The 18,840-nt window shown below is 49.8% G+C and overlaps 1 protein-coding gene across 1 annotated transcript in view; it reads left to right on the top strand.

Annotated features, from left to right (window-relative positions):
- CRAMP1 (cramped chromatin regulator homolog 1) overlaps positions 1-18,840 on the top strand; it is a 48,123-nt gene that overhangs the window by 16,267 nt on the left and 13,016 nt on the right. Inside the window, exons 5-12 of the mRNA XM_015564059.1 lie at positions 3,066-3,114; positions 7,178-7,263; positions 7,661-7,784; positions 8,843-8,924; positions 9,427-10,560; positions 13,509-13,686; positions 17,430-17,611; positions 17,701-17,775. Of these exons, the coding sequence (XP_015419545.1) occupies positions 3,066-3,114; positions 7,178-7,263; positions 7,661-7,784; positions 8,843-8,924; positions 9,427-10,560; positions 13,509-13,686; positions 17,430-17,611; positions 17,701-17,775 (1,910 nt within the window). The remainder of the gene's footprint in view (positions 1-3,065; positions 3,115-7,177; positions 7,264-7,660; positions 7,785-8,842; positions 8,925-9,426; positions 10,561-13,508; positions 13,687-17,429; positions 17,612-17,700; positions 17,776-18,840) is intronic.

The following is an 18,840-nucleotide window of genomic DNA, read 5'->3' as shown; positions in this document are numbered from 1 at the left end:
TCTCCTTGTGACTAGATTCCCTTCAGATGTAGAGGGTGCTCTTGCCTTCCCTGGACACCTGTGCCAACTGCCTTGCATCCCTACCTTGCTTCCTCATTTGGCCACAGACAAGAGGGCGCACCCTTGCCTCTGCACATTCCACTTGTCTGCCTGTCACACATCCACAGAGCCACTCTGAAGGTTAAATGCGATCATATGAGATGACCATAGCCATCATCTTACCAGCCACTTACTTAACATGTCACTGCTGAATGGGCAGGTGGCTGGGGGTGTGGAAGAAGCAGAAGGTTGGGGAAAATGGGCAGTCACTGATTGCTCTGCACATCTGGCCTGTGTTGGGTGACCTCCCCTCTCCTAAAACAGGCAAGAATGTGTAAGAGGCTCTAAATGGAACAAGTGTCTGGTTCCCTACCCTGTCCTCTCCACAGTCTGAGGACTTCTTTGTAAATCCCTCCCAGCTTCTGCTTTGAATGGTCTGTTCAGAGGGACTATTGGGCTGCATCTCCCTTGAGTCTCTACTTTCTCTTCTGCGTCCTTCTCTCTGCCCTAAACCTAAAGTGTTTCTTTTCATGGCCTTGTGTGGGTACCACCTGCTTTGTTAATGATCCATGACCACTCCTCCATCCCTGCCACATCTGAGCCGATCAGCCAGAGCCTCTCAGCCAGTCTCTGATTGCATATGAATCATCCTCTCGTTGGCTCCATGCCCCTGGGTTATCACCTGGCCCTGACCCAAGGGGCCTCCGCTTGTGGACTTCAGCTCATCTCCATGCTGGGCACCCCTCCAGCTTGGCTGCTCCTTTCCTGATGGTAATGCCTGGTCATCTGTCTCAGCCCAGTTACATGTCACACGTGTACATGTTTAAACACACACATACACATTCACACACACACCCTGGTGTGGCTTTTCCCTCTGATCCCCCACCCACTGCTGCAAATGGTGGGACGCTGTTGTGTCATTTCGTGAATCTTTGATGAAGGACATGCTTCCACTTGCAGCCTTCTGCAGAGTGCCCTGTACAGGGCCGCCTCTCATGCCTGCTTAGTGGTGATGCTTTCTGGGATGTTCAGAAAATGAGTGTTCAGGAAGTCAGAGCTCGCTTTTTATTCATTCCTTTTTCTAACTGAGATATCCAGGCATATGCAAATCTTGAAATAGTAGACTTTGAGTCCCTGCTGTATTCCAGGGACTTTGACACATATTACCTTGTGTAAAGCATCCTAACAGCTGTGTGAGATGGCATTGTTCCTGTCTGAAAAGGGGGCTGAGGACATTCCATTTTGATGAAAAACTAATGACCTCAAGCCTCCTTAGCTATTAAGTGACAAGGTTCCATGCTGCCTCCAGTCCTGGTTTTTACACCGATGCCATTCCATCTGCCACAGCACCAATGTCAGGACAGGGTCGGGGCGGGGGGGGGGCACTGGTAGCCTGTAGTACTCACCAGTTTGCTCAGACTGCTTTTCTTGGAAGGACAGTTTTTTGGACCGTGCCCCCTTTGGTGACTCAGACCCTAAACTTGGGGTGGTGCCAGCCTTCTGTCTATCTGTCCCACCAGCTGGACACAGAGTGATGGGCCTTCTGTCTGTCTGTCCCACCAGCCAGACACAGGATGATGGGCCTTTTCCTCCCCTTTACCTATGAACTCCTTTGATCTTAGCTCAGATGTTCACAAGCCTCCACAACAGGCTGGGCCACTATGTCACACATTCTCAGCACTCCAGACCCTCCCTCCATGCAGCATCACAACTGCCTTTACACTCACGAGTGCTTGTTTGATTTTTGCCCATCTGAAGGCAGGTCTGTGTGTGACCTCTTTGTCAGTGAGCAAGTCTATAAGTTCGCCCTTTCTGGGGCTGTGCCTTCCTTCCTGAAGATCTATTTCATCTGGTACTGTTTCTCTTCAGCCTACCGAACTTTTTTTAATGTTCTTTGTGTAATTGTGTTGGCCATGGATTCTTGTAGTTATTTATTTATCTGAAAAGTCTTTCTTCTTAAGATACTTTTGCTGGGTGTAGAATTCTGATTGAAAGGTGTTTTATTTAAAAATATATTTTTATTGATTTCAGAGAGGAAGGTAGAGGAAGAGAGAGATAGAAACATCAATGATGAGAGAGAATTATTGATCGGCTTCTCCTGCACACACACACACACACACACACACCCCGCCCAACTGGGGATTCGAGCCTGCAACCCAGGAATGTGCCCTTGACTAGAATCAAACCCTGGACCCTTCAGTCCACAGGCTGATGCTCTATCCACTGAGCCAAACCAGTTAGGGCTCAAAGGTTTTTTCTTTCATCACTTTAAAGATGTTCCACTGTCTCTGGCTTGTACGGTTTCTGGTGAGAGGTCACATCTGTGTCCTGGTTCCTCTGGAAGAGATGTTCTCTTCTTTCTCTGGCTGCTTTTAAGGTTTGGTTCTTGTCTTTGGTTTTCAGTCTGGCTGTGTGTTTATGGCTTGGCCCCTTCTCCCTCCCACTCCCTCCCCCCCGAAAAAAAATATAGAATCATTCAAAGACTTCACAGTGAGCACCCAAACATCCACCACCTAGATTCTCCCATTATCTGGTTACTTGACTTGGTTTCCACATGTCCTGAGGACGGTACTAAGTACCAGGAGGGCAGAGGAAATGTGCAGTATCTGAGCTGATCATCCAGTGGACCCTGGGACCTAGGGCTCAAAGCTGACGAAGGCAGGCCCGCAGGTAACTAGAGGCCAGCAGGAGAAATGTGCACAGTGGTTACCTGAGGAAGGAGCCTCTAAACTAGCAGTTGAGGACGAGTGGAGGTTCAGCATAGCCCAGGGGTCTGAGAGGTTTTTGGGAGGAGTGATCACCTGTGCAGAGGCAGATAGTAGTCCCAGGAGAAAGTCTGGGTGTGTGGAGAGGACATGCAGGTGACGCCTTGTTCTGACTTTGCGGGAAGGGCTGCAGCTAACATAGGGGTTTTATTTGGAAGACCTTAAATATTCTGTTTGGATTCTATAAGAAAGTAATTATATCTTTACCAGTTTTGCTCCTAACTGCTCCAAGGTCATGTCTATTTCTTTTTCTGTTTAAAGGTATGGATGACAAGAATGCCACGAAGTTGAATGAGCTCATTCAGGTTGGGTAAGTACAAATTATATTATGAGACACCACCTGCTCACGTTGGGCGTTAGCGTTGTTCTCTGAAATACAGAACGAGAAATACTCATCTGTCCCTCCCACTCAGCCCACCAGAGCCTCTGTGCTTTCACCCGGACCACTCCGTTCCTTGTCTTCGGTCATCTCCCCCACCACCCAAGATCTCTCTCTGCTGGTCAAAGCTCAGCTATCCTGTAGGTCGAACTCTCTCCTGGAACAGTCTTCACTGGCCTCTGCTGTATCCAGAGCATCGCCCTCCCGTACCTCTGGTTCTGGTCTCCCCCAGCCCGGGGTTGGACGGCCTGTGAGCCCCTGCTTCTCAGGTGTGAGCTCCTGCGAGGTGGGGCTCGCCGTATGTGCTTCTGTTCAGGCTCCAGCCCAGCAGGGATGCTCCTACAGATGCTCATGTTGCATTCTCAAGGCTTTATTTCTATGAACTGCTGCCCTTTTGCAGCCAGTCGTGATAGTAACGAGGATGTAGATATCACCACCATGTGAAAGAGCCGACCCACTCCAACCGCCAGGAGTGTAGGCAGTCTTAACTGCTGGTGGTGTTGGGCAAACGGAGCCTCCTGGATGTGTGTGGAGTATGATTAGGCAAGTAGGAAGAGGCCACCTGCCATAGCCTTGTGGATCTTTTGTCACCTCCCCATCCCATTTACCTGTTGTAGCGTCAGCATCCCCTATTCCTTCCCACCCTTACACCTGCCCTGCATTTGTCAGGTGGAAGCTGTATTTGCTCCAACTTTAAACATTTTTCTCCTGGGCACACCTTCAGGGGAGGAGATGGTAAGTGTGTGCCTAACTCTATATGGAACTGCCAGAACTTTCCAGGGAGAGTTCCAGGAGCTCCTTTTGAACCATCCTAGTGGGTGTGAAGTGGTATTTCATTGTGTGTGTGTGTGTTTTTGTTGATTGCAGAGAGGAAGGGGAGGGAGGGAGATAGAAACATCAATGATGGGAGAGAATCATTGATTGGCTACCTCCTGCACGCCATACTGGGGATGGAGCCTGTAACCTGGGCATGTACCCTGACAGGGAATCTAGCCGTGACCTCCTAGTTCATATGTCAGTACTCAACCACTGAGCGACACTGGCTGGGCTCATTGTGGTTTTGATTAGCATTTCCCCAGTGACTAATGATGTTGAGCATCTTTCCTGTGCTTGTTTACCATTTTTATTTCTTCTTTGGTGAGGTGTTTGTTCAAATCTTGTACCTGTTTTCTTATGTTTGAGTTTAGAGAGCTCTTTATATATTCTAGACCAGCAGTCCGTGAGGTTCCAAAGGTTGACAATCGCTGTTCTAGGCACTAGTCTTTTATCAGATAGGTGATTGGTAAATATTTTCTTCCACTCTGTGACTTGTCTCATCATCTCTTTACTAGTGTCTTTCAAAGGGCAGAGTATTTAATTTTGATTAGATCCAATTTGCCATCCTTTGCTTTTGTGGACTAACCTGTTGTAGCTAAGAACCCTTTGCCTACTAAGTTCACAAAGATGTTCGCCTGTTTCCTTCTAAAAGATTTATAGTTTGACGTTTAAATCCGTGCCCTACTTTGGATTTTTTTTTTATATGATGTAAAGTTTATACCTAGGTTTATATTTTTGGCCTATGGGTGTCCAGTTGTCCCAGCCTTTTCTGTAGAAAGGACTGTCATCTAAGGTCAATTGACCGTACTGTGTCTTTTTCAAGACCTTTAATTCTGTTCTATTGATTTGTGTCCATTCTTTCACCAATAGACATAAGATTTTTAGTACAAAGCAGAAAGCTTGTAAAGGTGAAACAGATGCGGGGAAATTAGTACAGTGCCCTGATTTAAGACCAAAAAGCATTGCGTATTTAACCAACTTCCTGTCTGTGCTTCTCCTGCAGACTTTTTTCAATTTACTGTGGATCTCCTTTTGTTATAAAATTACAGAATTAGATAAAAGAGTAAATGAATTGAGAAAAGCTCCGAAATTAAATCGTATTACATTGGTCACAGACCCAGCAGCATGCTTATTGGATTTATCAAATAACTTTGCAGAGAAGAAAATAAACCTCTCAGAATGGAGAGCCAGACTCCCATGCACTTACAGGAATTATTCTGTTGCCTGTTTTGTCAAAATAACACTCAAGTGCAGGGGTTCAGATAGAATCCTCTGTTTTGTTACTTTCCATCAGAGGTCAGGCTGGCCTGGCCTGTCAGTAGTCTCGCCTGTCTTCCCACCATGGGGCTGGTGTGTGAGGTGGGCAAGTACAGATCATGTCGCAGGACCGGGGCCAGGCCTTGAGAGGCCTTTTCTGTGTTAGCTTGAACATGGCTTTACCTTGTACAGGCTCCAAACTCAGGCTGCCAAAGAACTTCCATTTGAGAGAAAAGGAAAGGAATTGTATTCTCAGGATGGTTATTTAGTCACAAAAAGAGGACTGCTCAATTTCACTTTTTTTTAAAAAAAAGGAAGTCACAAAATAGCAGTTTAACGGAATATGTGATCATCACAAACACAGGTGCCACATGACACAGCTCCACCTGCTCTTTAAGTCTTGCCTGCTACTGTTTTGTTTTGTTTGGGGGCAGATGCAACAAAAAGTGATGATGGGCAGGAAAGTCCACTTGTCCCCAGAGCCCTTTATTGGAGGAAGTTGTTTAAGATTCGACTTGGTGCTCAATTACTGCTGTTTTAAAGCTCTCCTCCCAATTCCCTCTTCAGTAGCACCTTGTGGCCCTGGATCGCCCATGAGTTCAGGTGGCTAAAACTCAAGCTTTGGTCTCAGTGGAATGTGGTGGTGGTTCATGTGGACCCTTATCCTCTCTGAATTGCTCCTCCTGACAGAATTGGGGGGGCGGGGGGGCACGGAGGGCTTGCTTCCTGGGGCCACAGCTGGGAGTTAGCCAATTAGAAAAGTTGGTTAAAATAGAGTCATAAAACTTCATGACACCCATTACTGAGCACAACATGGGCAAACCTCCCTGTTGTGTGGATGCTGGAGAACAGAAACATAAACCTTTCCTGCCCATGGTTTCTCTTCCCGTCTGCAAATCCACTTGCTAAGGTGACTTGGTTTTAAATAGAAATAAAAAGAATAGGTTATATGTTTGCCTCTAGAAAACAGACAAACAAAAAACAGTTATAAAACAATATACATGGACCTTGAAACTTTTGTAAAACAGAAACCTACATTTGCTTACCAGACACAGCTGGCTGGCCAAGGCCTTTTCTTTGAAGGGGCCCATCCTCAGAGTTCTGGGTGGTTTTTATCTTAGAGGCGCTAGTCAACATGCATCACTTGCGATGAACCGTTTTCAAGCGGAACAAGCATAGAAACGCACGGCAGTGGGGCTGCAGGGTGCTTCCAGTCACCCTCAGTCTTTCACAGTTGTCTTGCCCGCACTCACTTGACTGCCAATCTATCCTTATTGAGTAATTCCAAAGCATTCTAAATGTGTTTATTAGAAGGAACTATTTTTGTGGCTTTTGTACTCGTTTGTAGTATTTCTTTAATTCTAACACTATCTGAAGTCCTGCCACCTCAGTCCTCACAGTGTCACTGGCGTCTGTGACAGGCAGACGTGAAGCAGGCCCACTGACTTGACCCCCGTGCCTGCTGGCTGTGAGTGCCCTACACCCCAGGTCCCAGTGTATGGTTCCCAGAGGTCCTGGGGGCTGGGGGACATTGCTGACGTGAAGATGTGGTCTCTGAGTTGGGTTGAGGTCACATAGAGATGGGTTGAAACCTACTCTCAAGGGGTCCTGTGGAGGACGAGGAGAGGAGGGTGCATCATCTGGTGTCTGAGGGGTGCTCACTGTCATGAGCTTTCCAGGGGGTCGGACAGCAGCTGATGCCGCACCCGTCGCCAGGCGGGAGGCAGGGCACGTTTCCTGTGAATGACAGGCATCCCCTTTGCAGTGTGAGGTGTGAGTGGGAAAGTATTGGGCATCCAGAGCCATAGGATGAGCAGGACTCTGAAGGCCACGATGGGCGCCCAGCCAGGGCCCTCCCTGCGCAGGACAGGGAGCTACTGTTCATTGAGAGGTCTCAGCATTTCTTTAAAAATGTTCCCAGGGCCACCACAGTGCGTTACAAAGGAAGAAACCTGCGAATCAAAGCGCCCATGTGCCGAGCCCTGAAGAAGCTCTGTGACCCAGACGGTATGTGGAAGGTGGGCTGGGTGGGGCTGGGGGCGTGTTTTCTCTGCTCCATTTAGCAATCGATAGGCCGAGCTCTGTGTCCGAGCATTCCTAAACCCCTGAGCAATTCTTGGGTCCAAAGCCGTGTGTCCACTCACAGTATTCAGATGGAGTGTGAGTGGTGGCAGGAGGGAGTCCCGTGGCCTCATGTGGCCCAGTCATTGCCCCAGCTTTGCGGGTACCCTAATGGCCATGTTGGCACTTCTCTGGGCACAGGTTCTCATGGGCCTCTTTGCCAGCTCTGCTTCGCCTCCCAGGCCATTTGTCCACGGCTCCTCCTGCCGAGTTTTCTGGCCAACCACGTTGCCTTCTGCACGGCAGTCTATTGGCCAGGCTCTCACAGCCCTTCTTGTCGCAGGCCTGAGTGATGAAGAGGACCAGAAGCCAGTGCGTCTGCCCCTGAGAGTCCCCGTAGAGCTACAGCCAAGGAACAATCACGCCTGGGCCCGAGTACAGAGCCTCTCCCAGAACCCCAGGCTCAGGTAACTGCCTTTGGAGTTTGGTAGGGAGCCAGCTGGGAGGGATGTGAACAGAGGGTGGTATATGGGTTCCCTCGTAGACCCCTGAGTGATGCTCCAAAATTACATGGGGGTAGGGTGAGGGTAGTGTACTGTTGGGGGCCTGGAGGCATGAGTCTCGCAGGCCAGGAGCGGATATAGAAAGATGTCGTGATTAGCAAGTTGATGACTGTAGCATCTCCCCCCATTCCTTTTCCATTGCCTCTTACCATTCCCTAAAGTTTTGTATCTGATTTGTGGATGACTCACCACGGTGAGTACAGACCATTTTCCAGTTACACATTTTTATTTTTATAGATTGAGGTAAAAGTCACATAACATAGAATTAACCATTAGCCATTTCTAGGTATCCCATTCAGGACACTTGAGTACTTTCACAGTATTGTACAGCTACCATTTCTATTTAGTTTAGGAATATTTTTGTCACTCCAAAAGGAAGCCTGGTATCCACTAAATAGTTGCTTCTCATCCCCCGCCCCTGGTCCTTGGCCCCCAGCAATCACAGATGTACCTTCTGCTTCTATAGATTGGCTGTTCTGGACGTTAGGCATAAGTGGAATCTCCTATTATAGTCCTTTCTTTCTGACCTCTCCCTGAGCATCATGTTTTCAGGTGCTGAGCATCCACATGGTGGTGTGTCTGTGCTTCATTCCTCCCATGTGTATTTTTATTTCTTGGGGTTATTAAGGTGGCCAGGCCTCCCCTTCCTGACCCGAACGGTGCTTATTAGAATAGTTGGGTGGGCTGTGCCCAGGTCCATGTTCTGGGTGAGATCTTGCACTGTGAAGGGTAGATAGGTCTCCGCTTTATCTTCTTGCAGTTTCATATGAGTCTCTAGTTACTCAATTTAAAGGGTTCATTTTTAAGAAAAGGAGTCATCGTGGCTCTGGCCCCGCCATGGTACCTTTCCTAGATGCCCTTACTCTTTATGGCATTGACTTGCTGCCAGCAGCCTGGGGGCCCTTCAGAAGGTTCTATCCCCATGGTAACAGCTTTCTTCTTCCCATTTTTGTTTCCTATAGGATGATCGTGGAGCTCCATCGGAAGGTCTCCAGCCTCATTGAATTTTTGAAGCAGAAGTGGGAGCTCCATGAAGTGCGAATTGTATCTTTTTCCTACTAAAGCAACCCCCCTGTACCACCACCACCATCATATCTACAGCATCTGCTGCCTCAGAATGGTGTCTGTCCTGCCTGTCACTCTCAGGATTGCACTGGGGCCCATGTGGCGTAGCAGCTATGCTGTGAGATGGTCTACAGCCAGAACTAAAATCCATAACCCCCTTTCCTCTGGGTTTTGGGTGTGTGGTCCACTTTCACCTTGCAGTGTTAGAACTCTGTCACAGCAGCCCTCCATGTGGTGAGCAACTACCATCTGGCCTGTGGGATATGGGCTAAGCATCCCTGGGAGCAGGTTGATCAAATGACTAAGGATAGTGTCAGACTTCCTCTTAGCCAGCTCCCAGCCCTGCCCAGTCCACAGCAAGAACAGTGTGTGCTGGGAGTAGGTTCCTAAAGAAGGAAATACCTGAGTCATGCCTTTCCCAAGGCCCTGTGATGCCCAGGGGCGGGTGCTGCTACATATGGTTCCTTGACAGTGCGCTAAGCGAAAGACACTCGCGGAGCGGCAGCTGCAGGATTCGTTTGTGGAGCCGTCACAGGAGAAAGTAATGCTGCACCTGTTCCCTGGGGAGAACTGTACGCTGACCCCACTTCCAGGAGTGGCCCGTGTGGTGCACTCTAAGGCCTTCTGCACGGTGCACTGGCAGGAGGGTGGCCGGTGCAAACAGAGCTCCAAAGATGCCCACACACTGCCTCCAGCTCAGATCCTGGGCATCCAGAGCGGGCAGGGTACAGCCAGGGGCCAAGTGAAGTGCCCAAGGAGCAGCACCGAAGGCAAGGGCGGGGGGCGGCCTCCTCCCTCCATGGACACTTCTCAGAGCTCTGGAGAGAGTTCCCCTGAAAGTGCCCTTGGGGAGGGGGCTGCCCCAAGCCTCAGCAGCCCGAACGCTCCCGACAGGCTTCCCCCTGGGCTCCAGGATGCTGGGGTACAGACCCCTACGGCAGCTCCTGTAGAGGTTGGGGATGGCCCAGCCCAAGAGCCCAGGGCCACGACTTGTGCCTGTGGCCAGCTCCCAGAGCTGGAGGACGATCTCTCTCTCCTAGACCCCTTCCCCCGCTACATGAAGTCCTGCCAGGACCTCATCCTCCCTGAGCCGTGCCACTGTGCAGACTCTCGGCTCTCGGCCTGTGTCTCCCCAGAGACTCAAGCCCCCAGCAGCGCAGAGGTGGCCAACCTTGCCCAGACCAGGGCACCGTCTCCTGCCCGTGGCCTATCTGGCCTGGAGCCTCAGCCCAGCCCAGGGCTCCAGCCAGATGTTTGCACTAAAGACTCAGCAGATGCTCCTGCGGAGGAGCCCCAGGAGAAGGCGAGCCCCTCGGACCCCCCGCCACCTCAGGGACAGCCTTCTGCCAAGCCTCCAAAAGATGTCCCTGCCAGCCGGCTGGCCCAGCAGCTCCGCGAAGAGGGCTGGAACCTGCAGACCTCCGAGAGCCTGACACTGGCCGAAGTCTACCTCATGATGGGAAAGCCAAGCAAGCTGCAGCTGGAGTATGACTGGCTGGCCGAGCTGGGCCCCGAGGGCCAGGCCCCTGGTGGCTCCCCACCCGCCGCCTCTCACAAGCAGCGCCTCCTCAGCTGCCTCCTGAAGCTCATCTCCACTGAGGTCAACCCCAGACTGGTGAGTGTGTGGCCGCACGCTCTGTTGGCACCCAGAGGGCAATCCGGCCCAGCCCCACAGCAGGTGTCAGGAGTCCCCCTGGCTCCTCAGGGAAGGGCAGGAGGCAGGGACCTCAGTGACCAGAGAGGCAGAGGTTCTCACAGACCATGTTTCATTTTATTGAGCGAGGTCATGCTGAGCACTGGCTACGGCTTTGGCTTCTTGCCAGACAAGGGCCCTGTCCTCTCCTAGGCTCACACAGGGCTCCACAGAGGACAGCAACCAGCAGGCCATGCCTGTTGGGCCTTGCTAGGCTCCGGGATTCTGCTGAGCCCTGAGCGTGCCAGCCAAGGGGCCAGTGTACAGAGGGGAGGTGGCAGGCTTGGCCGGGACTGAGCCAGATTGGACTTGCTCTAGGTGTCGGGAGGGTTGCAGGTTTCTGCAGAGGAATGAAGAGGTTGAGTTTGCACTTTCGAATGGCTGTCCTGGGAGGACAGTGGTGGCACAGCCTCAGAGAAAGGAGTGGAGCTGGAGGGAAAAAATGGAATGCTGGGGCTGAGAGATGCACGGTGTGGGGCTGCACCCAGGAAACCTCTGCAGGCCGACCTCCGTGGGTAGCTGTCCAGGAGACGGCTAGTTGAAGTAGTCTGTGGCACCTCAGGAGGGTCCAAGGTGAGTGGGAGTGACCATGGTGACCCAGGGAGGGGGTGGTCATGCCAGATAGGCCATGGCATGTGACCCTTACCAGGGGAGGCTGATTAGCAGAGCTGCAAATGGGGCAGAGACTTGCTGATGGGAAAGTCTTGTAGGATCTCCTGGACACGAGCAGATCCTAATGCAGGCTATTCCCGAAATAGCAGTGTATGCGTGGTGTTTAGCAGCCTGGAGCCTCATAGGTTCCAGGAGGGACAGCTGAGGGAGCTGAATGCTGTGGCTTTGAGGGACAGGCCGGGACTGCAGGCTCACTGTGCACCCCTCGGTACTGATTCACAGTCAGTACCAAGTGTAAGCGGTGCCTGAGAGCACACACCACACCTTCCACCTTCCCTGAACAGACGCTCAGTCTGTGAATTTGCTGTTCTGCCTTGGTTTCTGGTTGACTCTCCCACCAGGTTCCTCTCCGTTTTCTCAGTTGTGCCCAGGCAGTGCTTGCACACAGAGGCTCTCAGTTTGGATGGTGAAGTGAATCACTGCCCTGTGAGAGAGGTGGGTGGGAGCTGGCTGGATGCTGCAGAGGCTGGCAAGGCCTGAGGGTGAGAGATGGCCTTTGGATTTTGCAGCGCGGAGGTGCCCCTCTGTCAGGCATGGGCAATACTAGGGTGACTGAGCAGAGGTTATGAGTTTCAAAACGTTTTCAAGTTTGTCTTTTGGAGGGGGTCAGGAAAAGGGACTGGGGGACACATGAGTGTGTCCAGTACCTTATGGAAGGAGCCCAGGCTAGACTGGCTCCTGAGAAGGCTGGAGGAAACACGGCTGAGGTAGTGGCCTTGGCCTTGACTGAAGAGGAGAGTGGAGCGGGTTGGAAATACTATTGCAGAGAACACAAAGCAGAGTGCTCAGAGCCATGGTTCCCAAAGTGGGTCCCCTGTCAACAGTCTCAGCTTCACCTGGGAACTTGCTAGAGATGCAGTTCTTGGGGCCCTATCACCATGGTTTTTTAAAAATATACATTTTTATTGATTGCAGAGAGGAAGGGAGAGGGACAGAGATGCATAAACATCAGTGTTGAGAGAGAATCATTGATTGGCTGCCTCCTGCACGTCCCCCACTCGGGATTGAGCCTGCAAGCCAAGCAGGCATGTGCCCCAACCAGGAATGGAACTGTGACCTCCTGGTTCATAGGTGGACACTCAACCTTGAGTCATACCAGCGGGCGATAGACCATGTTTTGACACCCTCTACCAGGTGGTACTGATGCTTCTCGGGTGTGAGAGCTGCTGCCCAGAGGCCCCGGCTGAGAATGGGAACCTTGCGATAAAGATGGATAGCCTGGCCTTTTGGTCTCCCTCCTGCTGAGGTTTGGGTGAATCGCTGACAAGAGGCTGGCTGGGCACGTGGTTGGACAATTGAATAGTGAGTCAGATTGAATTAGCTAAGCTGGAAGAGGTGGGGGGGGGGTAAGGGGGAGGAGTCCTATGGAAAGGAAGAGGAGGGTCAGGGCGGGGGCTGAAGGGCCATGGGAGGTACAGAGGAGGCATGGGGCCTCTGGCAAGCAGAGCAGGTGAGGCTGTGCTGAGGGTGTGGATAATGGGTTCTGTAATTTACTGGAAGGTTCCCCCGCCAGTGGGCCTGGGGTGTGGGTACCTCGGAGAATGTGGCGGACGGGGTTGGTAAAGTCACCAGGGTAAGAACAGCTGGATGGAAGGGTGTCTCTGTTGAGGACTCAAGAGTGGAGGCAGTGCCCTCAGGCAGCAATCTATGAAACCTTTGGGGTTTGGGATTTGATTCAGCAGGGAGCTCTTCAGCTGTGATTGTGTTTCATTCTAGAAGTGAAATCTGTACGTATGTCTTTTCTACTCGCAGTAGGAAGAGGCCATGGCAGTCGTCTTAGGCTTGTTTTTTAAAGGCTAGTGGCGGTCCCTGCAATTCAGCATCTTTTGGCAGCTAGAGCCCTTCCTGGGGAGGCTGGGGTGCTCAGTGCTTTCAGCCATATGTCCCCCTCCCTCCCTTCCTCTAGTCACTTCCTGATGGTTTGCCAGTTCGTGCCACCTGCCTATGGGCAGTGAGGGCAGAGGTTCCAGGAGGGAGAGCCCTGGTTCCCTCAGTGCCCACCTGACTAGTGATTTTGAATGCTGGCACTGCTGAGTGACGCAGGGGTGCTGACCTCTGCCATCATGGAATGTGGTCGCTTAGCCTCTGCTGTCCATCTGATTTCAGGGAGTTCTGGTGCCTCCTGCCCCGGGCACTCATTCCAGAACCGTTGTTCATGGGCTGAGTGTGGCTGTTGTTTCTGCCCACTTCTGTCCTAGGCTCCAGAATCCAACGCCAGCTCCATGGCCTCAGCGAGACCCGCCCAGGAGGAACAGTCGACGACCCCCCCAGGGAAGGTGGTGAACATCAGCTCCCGGAGCCCCCGCTGCCCTCGGAACCAGTCTGCCCTTCGCAACAAGACCTTCTCTCCCAGCTCTGCGCCTTGTCCCTCCTCAGGTGAGGCTCAGCAGGCACGTTGACCAGGGGCCCCCCATTCTGGGTGCCCCGCTGGGCATGGGGGCTGTGCCAGGTCTGAGGGCACAGGGATTCCTGAGGCCTGGCCCCAGTCAGCCACAGTCCAGCGGGGGAGGGGAGGAAAACGGAAATCACCGTTTCCTCAGAGGGAGGGTGAATGTGGGCCTGTCACCAAGGGCTTTGGGATCCTAGGGTGCGTGAGCCAGTGGAGAACATGGGTAGCCCTTGCCAGTCCATTCACTTGGGGGGATCGGGCTTTGTGAGGGCCGTGGAAACCTCCATAACATGCTGAGTTGGAGGTTTCGAGGCTGAGAAGGGTTGGTTCTTACTGAATCTTCTAGAGACTGTTTTCCTTTTTAATATATTTTTTTAAAATATATTTTATTGATTTTTTACAGAGAGGAAGGGAGAGAGCTAGAGAGTTAGAAACATCGATGAGAGAGAAACATCGATTAGCTGCCTCCTGCACACCTCCCACTGGGGATGTGCCCGCAACCCAGGTACATGCCCTTGACCGGAATCGAACCTGGGACCTTTCAGTCCGCAGGCCAACGCTCTATCCACTGAGCCAAACCGGTTTCGGCCTTTTTAATATTTTTTATTGTTGACAGTATTACAGAGACATTCCCCCCGACCCCCACCCAGCCCCTACCCACCCCCACAGGTCTTCACCACCCTATTGTCCATGAGACTGTTTTTCTTTACAACTAAAATATTCGAGTAAAGAAACCTAAGTTCAGGGAAGTCCCAGCAATACAACACAAACCTTGGAAAGAGACGGTCTGACCTGCCAGTCCTCTGTGGTTCTTTGCCCCAGTTGTATATCTGGGAGACATTTTAATTCAGGGTCCTTATTTGGGTTACTGGGTACATAAAACCAGGATCAACCTGACCTGCTTCCCTGAGGCATCAGTTTTCCTTGCTTAGTTTTTTTGTTTTATTTTGTTTTGTTTTTTCTTTGTTTTTTTTAATCTCTGTACCTCTTTTTTTTTTTAATATATTTTTTTGATTTTTTACAGAGAGGAAGGGAGAGGGATAGAGAGTTAGAAACATCGATGAGAGAGAAACATCAATCAGCTGCCTCCTGCACATCTCCTACTGGGGATGTGCCCGCAACCCAGGTACATGCCCTTGACCAGAATCGAACCCGGGACCTTTCAGTCCGCAGGCCAACGCTCTATCCACTGAGCCAAACTGGTTTTGGCTTGTTTTGTTTTTTTGAAGTATATTTTTATTGATTTCAGAGAGGAAGGGAGAGCGAAAGAGAAAGAGAAACATCAGTGAATGAGAGAAAAATCATTGATGGGCTGTCTCCTGCACGCCCCCTACTGGAGATCGAGCCCACAACCCAGGCATGTGCCCTGGCCAGGCATCACACTGTGACCTCCTGGTTCCTAGGTCGACACTCAACCACTGATCCACACCGGCCTGGCCTTGCTTAGTATTTTTATAGTAAAACATTAATAATTGCCATGGCTAGAATCCTGAATTTTAAAGGTAGAAAGAGAAACGTGCATGTGTTGTGCGGCCCTGGTGTGAGGCTATGCTGACTGCGCTTGAGCCTTCCTTCCTCTCTTCCAGCAAAGTCTTGTAACTCTTCCTGAGACTGACCTGGTGAGATGGGGATGCAGGGATAGTGGGGCTGAAGCCTGGCGTGTTCCTTTGTGTCCTGTGGCCAAGAAGGCCTCCACCTCAGGCATGAGGAGTTTCAGGACCCTCTGCTGTCCTGGTCCTTGCAATGGTGACCAGTGTGCATCATACAAGAGGTGAGGCGGTCCTGCCTCTGATCTTACTCTGATCTAGATGGGTGCCCCAAAACCTGCAATAACTTTTTGGCTGAAGAGACCTAGGGTCCTGGTGTTTTAACAGTGCTCTAGGGCTGCGATTTTCAACCTTTTACATCTGATGGCATACATCAACTAATTACTAAAACCCCGCGGCACACCAAAAAATACACTTTTTGCCCATCTGACCAAAAAAAAAAAAAGGATAATTTTGACTCATTCACATGGATGGCTATTGTGTTGGCTGTTGTCATTGTTTTTATTTGACATTTTAAGGGAATAGAGCAGTGGTTCTCAACCTTCTTAATGCCCGCGACCCTTTAATACAGTTCCTCATGTTGTGGTGACCCCCAACCATAAAATTATTTTTGTTGCTACTTCATAACTGTAATGTTGCTACTGTGATGAATCGTAATGTAAATATCTGATACGCAGGATGTATTTTCATTGTTCGCGACCCATAGGTTGAGAACTGCTGGAATAGAGGTTAGTGCCCCTGACTAAATGCTCAGATGTTGCATGGTTTAAAAAGACTTGTGGCAACAAAACTTGAAAATCCCTGCTCTAGGGTTATTTTCTGGTCAGTGAATGTTATTAGCATTATGTCTTGTTGCAAATAGCCCGCCTGTTAAGTGCTCGAAGATTCCAGTCCTTGAGAGCACTTCATAGGGGCCTGTAAGAAAGCTGGGCTGCTGCTGTGTCAGGCTCTCCGCCTCCTGCAGCTCTTAGTTCTGTTTTCTCCACCCTGATCCCGTTTCCGTGCTGTGACTCACGAGGAGGGCAGCAGCATACTGTGAACTGGTTGTTCTCGCAGATACAGTCCCTGTACTCGATAGTAGGGCTAGCTGGTAGATTGTATATTCTTTTTGCGTTCTGTTTTTAAAATTTTCGATTCTGTGTACTCTTTAATATCCATCCTCTTTCTTAATTAAGGATCCTTCTGGACTAATCCACCTGCAGTGCTAGAATCCATACCAGTGCTTAGAAGACCTGGTCTCTGGATACCATGAGTGTTAGTGTAACTTCACAGATTTGCAAATAAAGAAAAAGGGAAGGAGCCTGGCCAGTGTGGCTCAGTGGTTGAGCCTCAACCTACAAACCAGGAGGTCACAATTCAATTCCCAGTCAGGGCACATGCCTGGGTTGCAGGCTCAATCCCCGGTAGGGGGAGTGCAGGAGGCACCGATCAATGATTCTTTCTCATCGTTGATGTTTCTCTCTCCCTCTCCTTTCGTCTCTGGAATCAATAAAAATATCTTTAAAAAAAAGAAAAAGAAGAAGGGAAGGAGATCCATTCTACCATGAATTAAGGGTGCTTTGCAGCAGCATCTATGGTAATAGCTAGCAGAGTCCCAAAATAGTGGTTCTTAAATAACTACTTTCTGTCCATTTCTGGGTCGGTTTTCTGTATAATTACAGATTTAGACCAGGCATCAGCAAACTATGGCCCACGGCCTAGTTGTTGTAAATAAAGTTTTATTGGCACATGGCTGTGCTCACTGGTGCATACACATGTTGCCTGTAGCTGCTTTTGTACTACAGCTGCAGAATTGAGATTAGCAGAGTCTTCAGGCCCACAAAGCAATATTTATTATCTTTAAAGAGAGAGTTTGCTGACCTCTGTTCTGCACTAGATATTCTGCTGGGTTCCAGCTCCGAAAAATGAATGCCTAGCTGCCTTTCCCACCAAGGCTCAAACAAAATGGTAAAGTTTCTTTATCCTGTCAGGAAGAGCTATGATCTGCTCAGGTAGGAAACTAGTATTTCAGGGAGAAAGATGGAAAAGCAGGTTTTATGGGACTAAGAAAAAGGAAACTCCTTTCCAGGAAATAGAACAGGTTGTCAGGAATTCTTCTTGATTTTCTTTCCAGTAGAACTCCATTCACACTGGAGATGTTGCTGGGTGAGGGTATTCTATTCACTACCCCTCTCCTTTTCTAGGTTTGAGAAACCCTCCAAGACCCCTCTTGGTGGCTGGTTCCTCTAGTACAGGAAGCAGTGACTCAGATGGTGGCCTTTTTGCTGTCCCAACAACTTTGCCACCCAACAGCCGACACGGGAAGCTCTTCTCTCCTAATAAAGAGACAGAATTGACTTTCCTTCAGCATCTGAACTCCATCAGCGTAAGTGCAGGGAATGCTCCCCTCTGCTTGCCTGCAGACCCATGTTTGCTGTGAAAACACTCAGGGATCTGGCACTGTTTTCCTCATAGATGCAGTCGGATTTCTTCTTGCCAAAGCCCCGGAAGTTGCAGAACCGGCACCTACGGAAGCCGCTGGTGGTCCAGGTCAGGAACGCTGGTCAGGTTTGCATAGCCGGGCTCCCCCTGGCCAAGCTGCCCGACACACTGGTTTTCTCCCGTGTCTTGGGTGTTGAACTGAAATGGAGAATCCCTGCCACTTTCTCCCTTCTTATGACTAGGGTAAATAAAGTAATAACAGTGACCCTTACTGTATCTGAAAATGAAGATAATCTTACCCTGGCCTCTTTGCTCAGTGTTTAGTGTTGGCCCTCAATCTGAAGGGTCATGGGTTCAATTCCAGTCAAGGGTACAGACCTCGTTCGCAGGGTGAATCCCCAGCTCTGGTCAGGGTGCATGTAGGAGGCAACCAATAGATGTGTCTCCTCACATTTATGTTTCTCTCTGTCTCACCCTCACCCTTCCAGTCTCTCTTAAAAAACACACACACACACACACAAAAAAACAACTCAATGTAAAAATATCCTCGGGTGGAGGATTAACTAAACAAAACAAAAATGATAATCTTTATATAACGAAAACCACTTGCAAAAAAGACAGAAAGTTATGGGACTCGAGACCTAAGAATGTTTTGGATTGGGATATATTTGAGGATGCTCAGAACATCTCTTTGTAAATATGTAGTCAGTGGAAGCAGTGGGTAAGGTGTATGGATAGGCCATAATGATAAACCCTGGTGGACCTGTAAGTAACATGCAGACCAGAGAGGGAGATACAGCAATGAGACACACGTGAGAAAAAGGGCAGTTTATTTGGAAGTAAAAGGATAAAAGAGGTGAAGTGGAAATTCTGGTATGACTTTGGGCATAGAAAGTTATTAATATGCATTGTTTTGGGATTAATGCATAGGTCTCTTTTGTTAGACCCTTAGAAATCTTTTGAGATTAATGTATATAGAAGTGAGAGATTGCATGATGGTCCTAGGAAGGAAGATGTATTCTAAAGCCCAAGTGGGTTTTGTGTGTGTGTGTGTGTGTCTGTGTAGACTACAAGTAGACTCTTGAACAGTGCAGGGGTAGGGGTGCTAACCTCCTGCACAGTCAAAAATCTGTGTATAACTTTTTTTTTTTAATTAAATCTTTATTGTTCGGT

The sequence above is a fragment of the Myotis davidii genome, unplaced genomic scaffold (assembly GCF_000327345.1).
Source record: "Myotis davidii unplaced genomic scaffold, ASM32734v1 scaffold599, whole genome shotgun sequence".
NCBI classification, from domain to species: Eukaryota; Metazoa; Chordata; class Mammalia; order Chiroptera; family Vespertilionidae; genus Myotis; species Myotis davidii.
The sequence above is the reverse complement of the archived record's forward strand: the minus strand, read 5'-3'. Positions and strand labels throughout refer to the sequence as shown.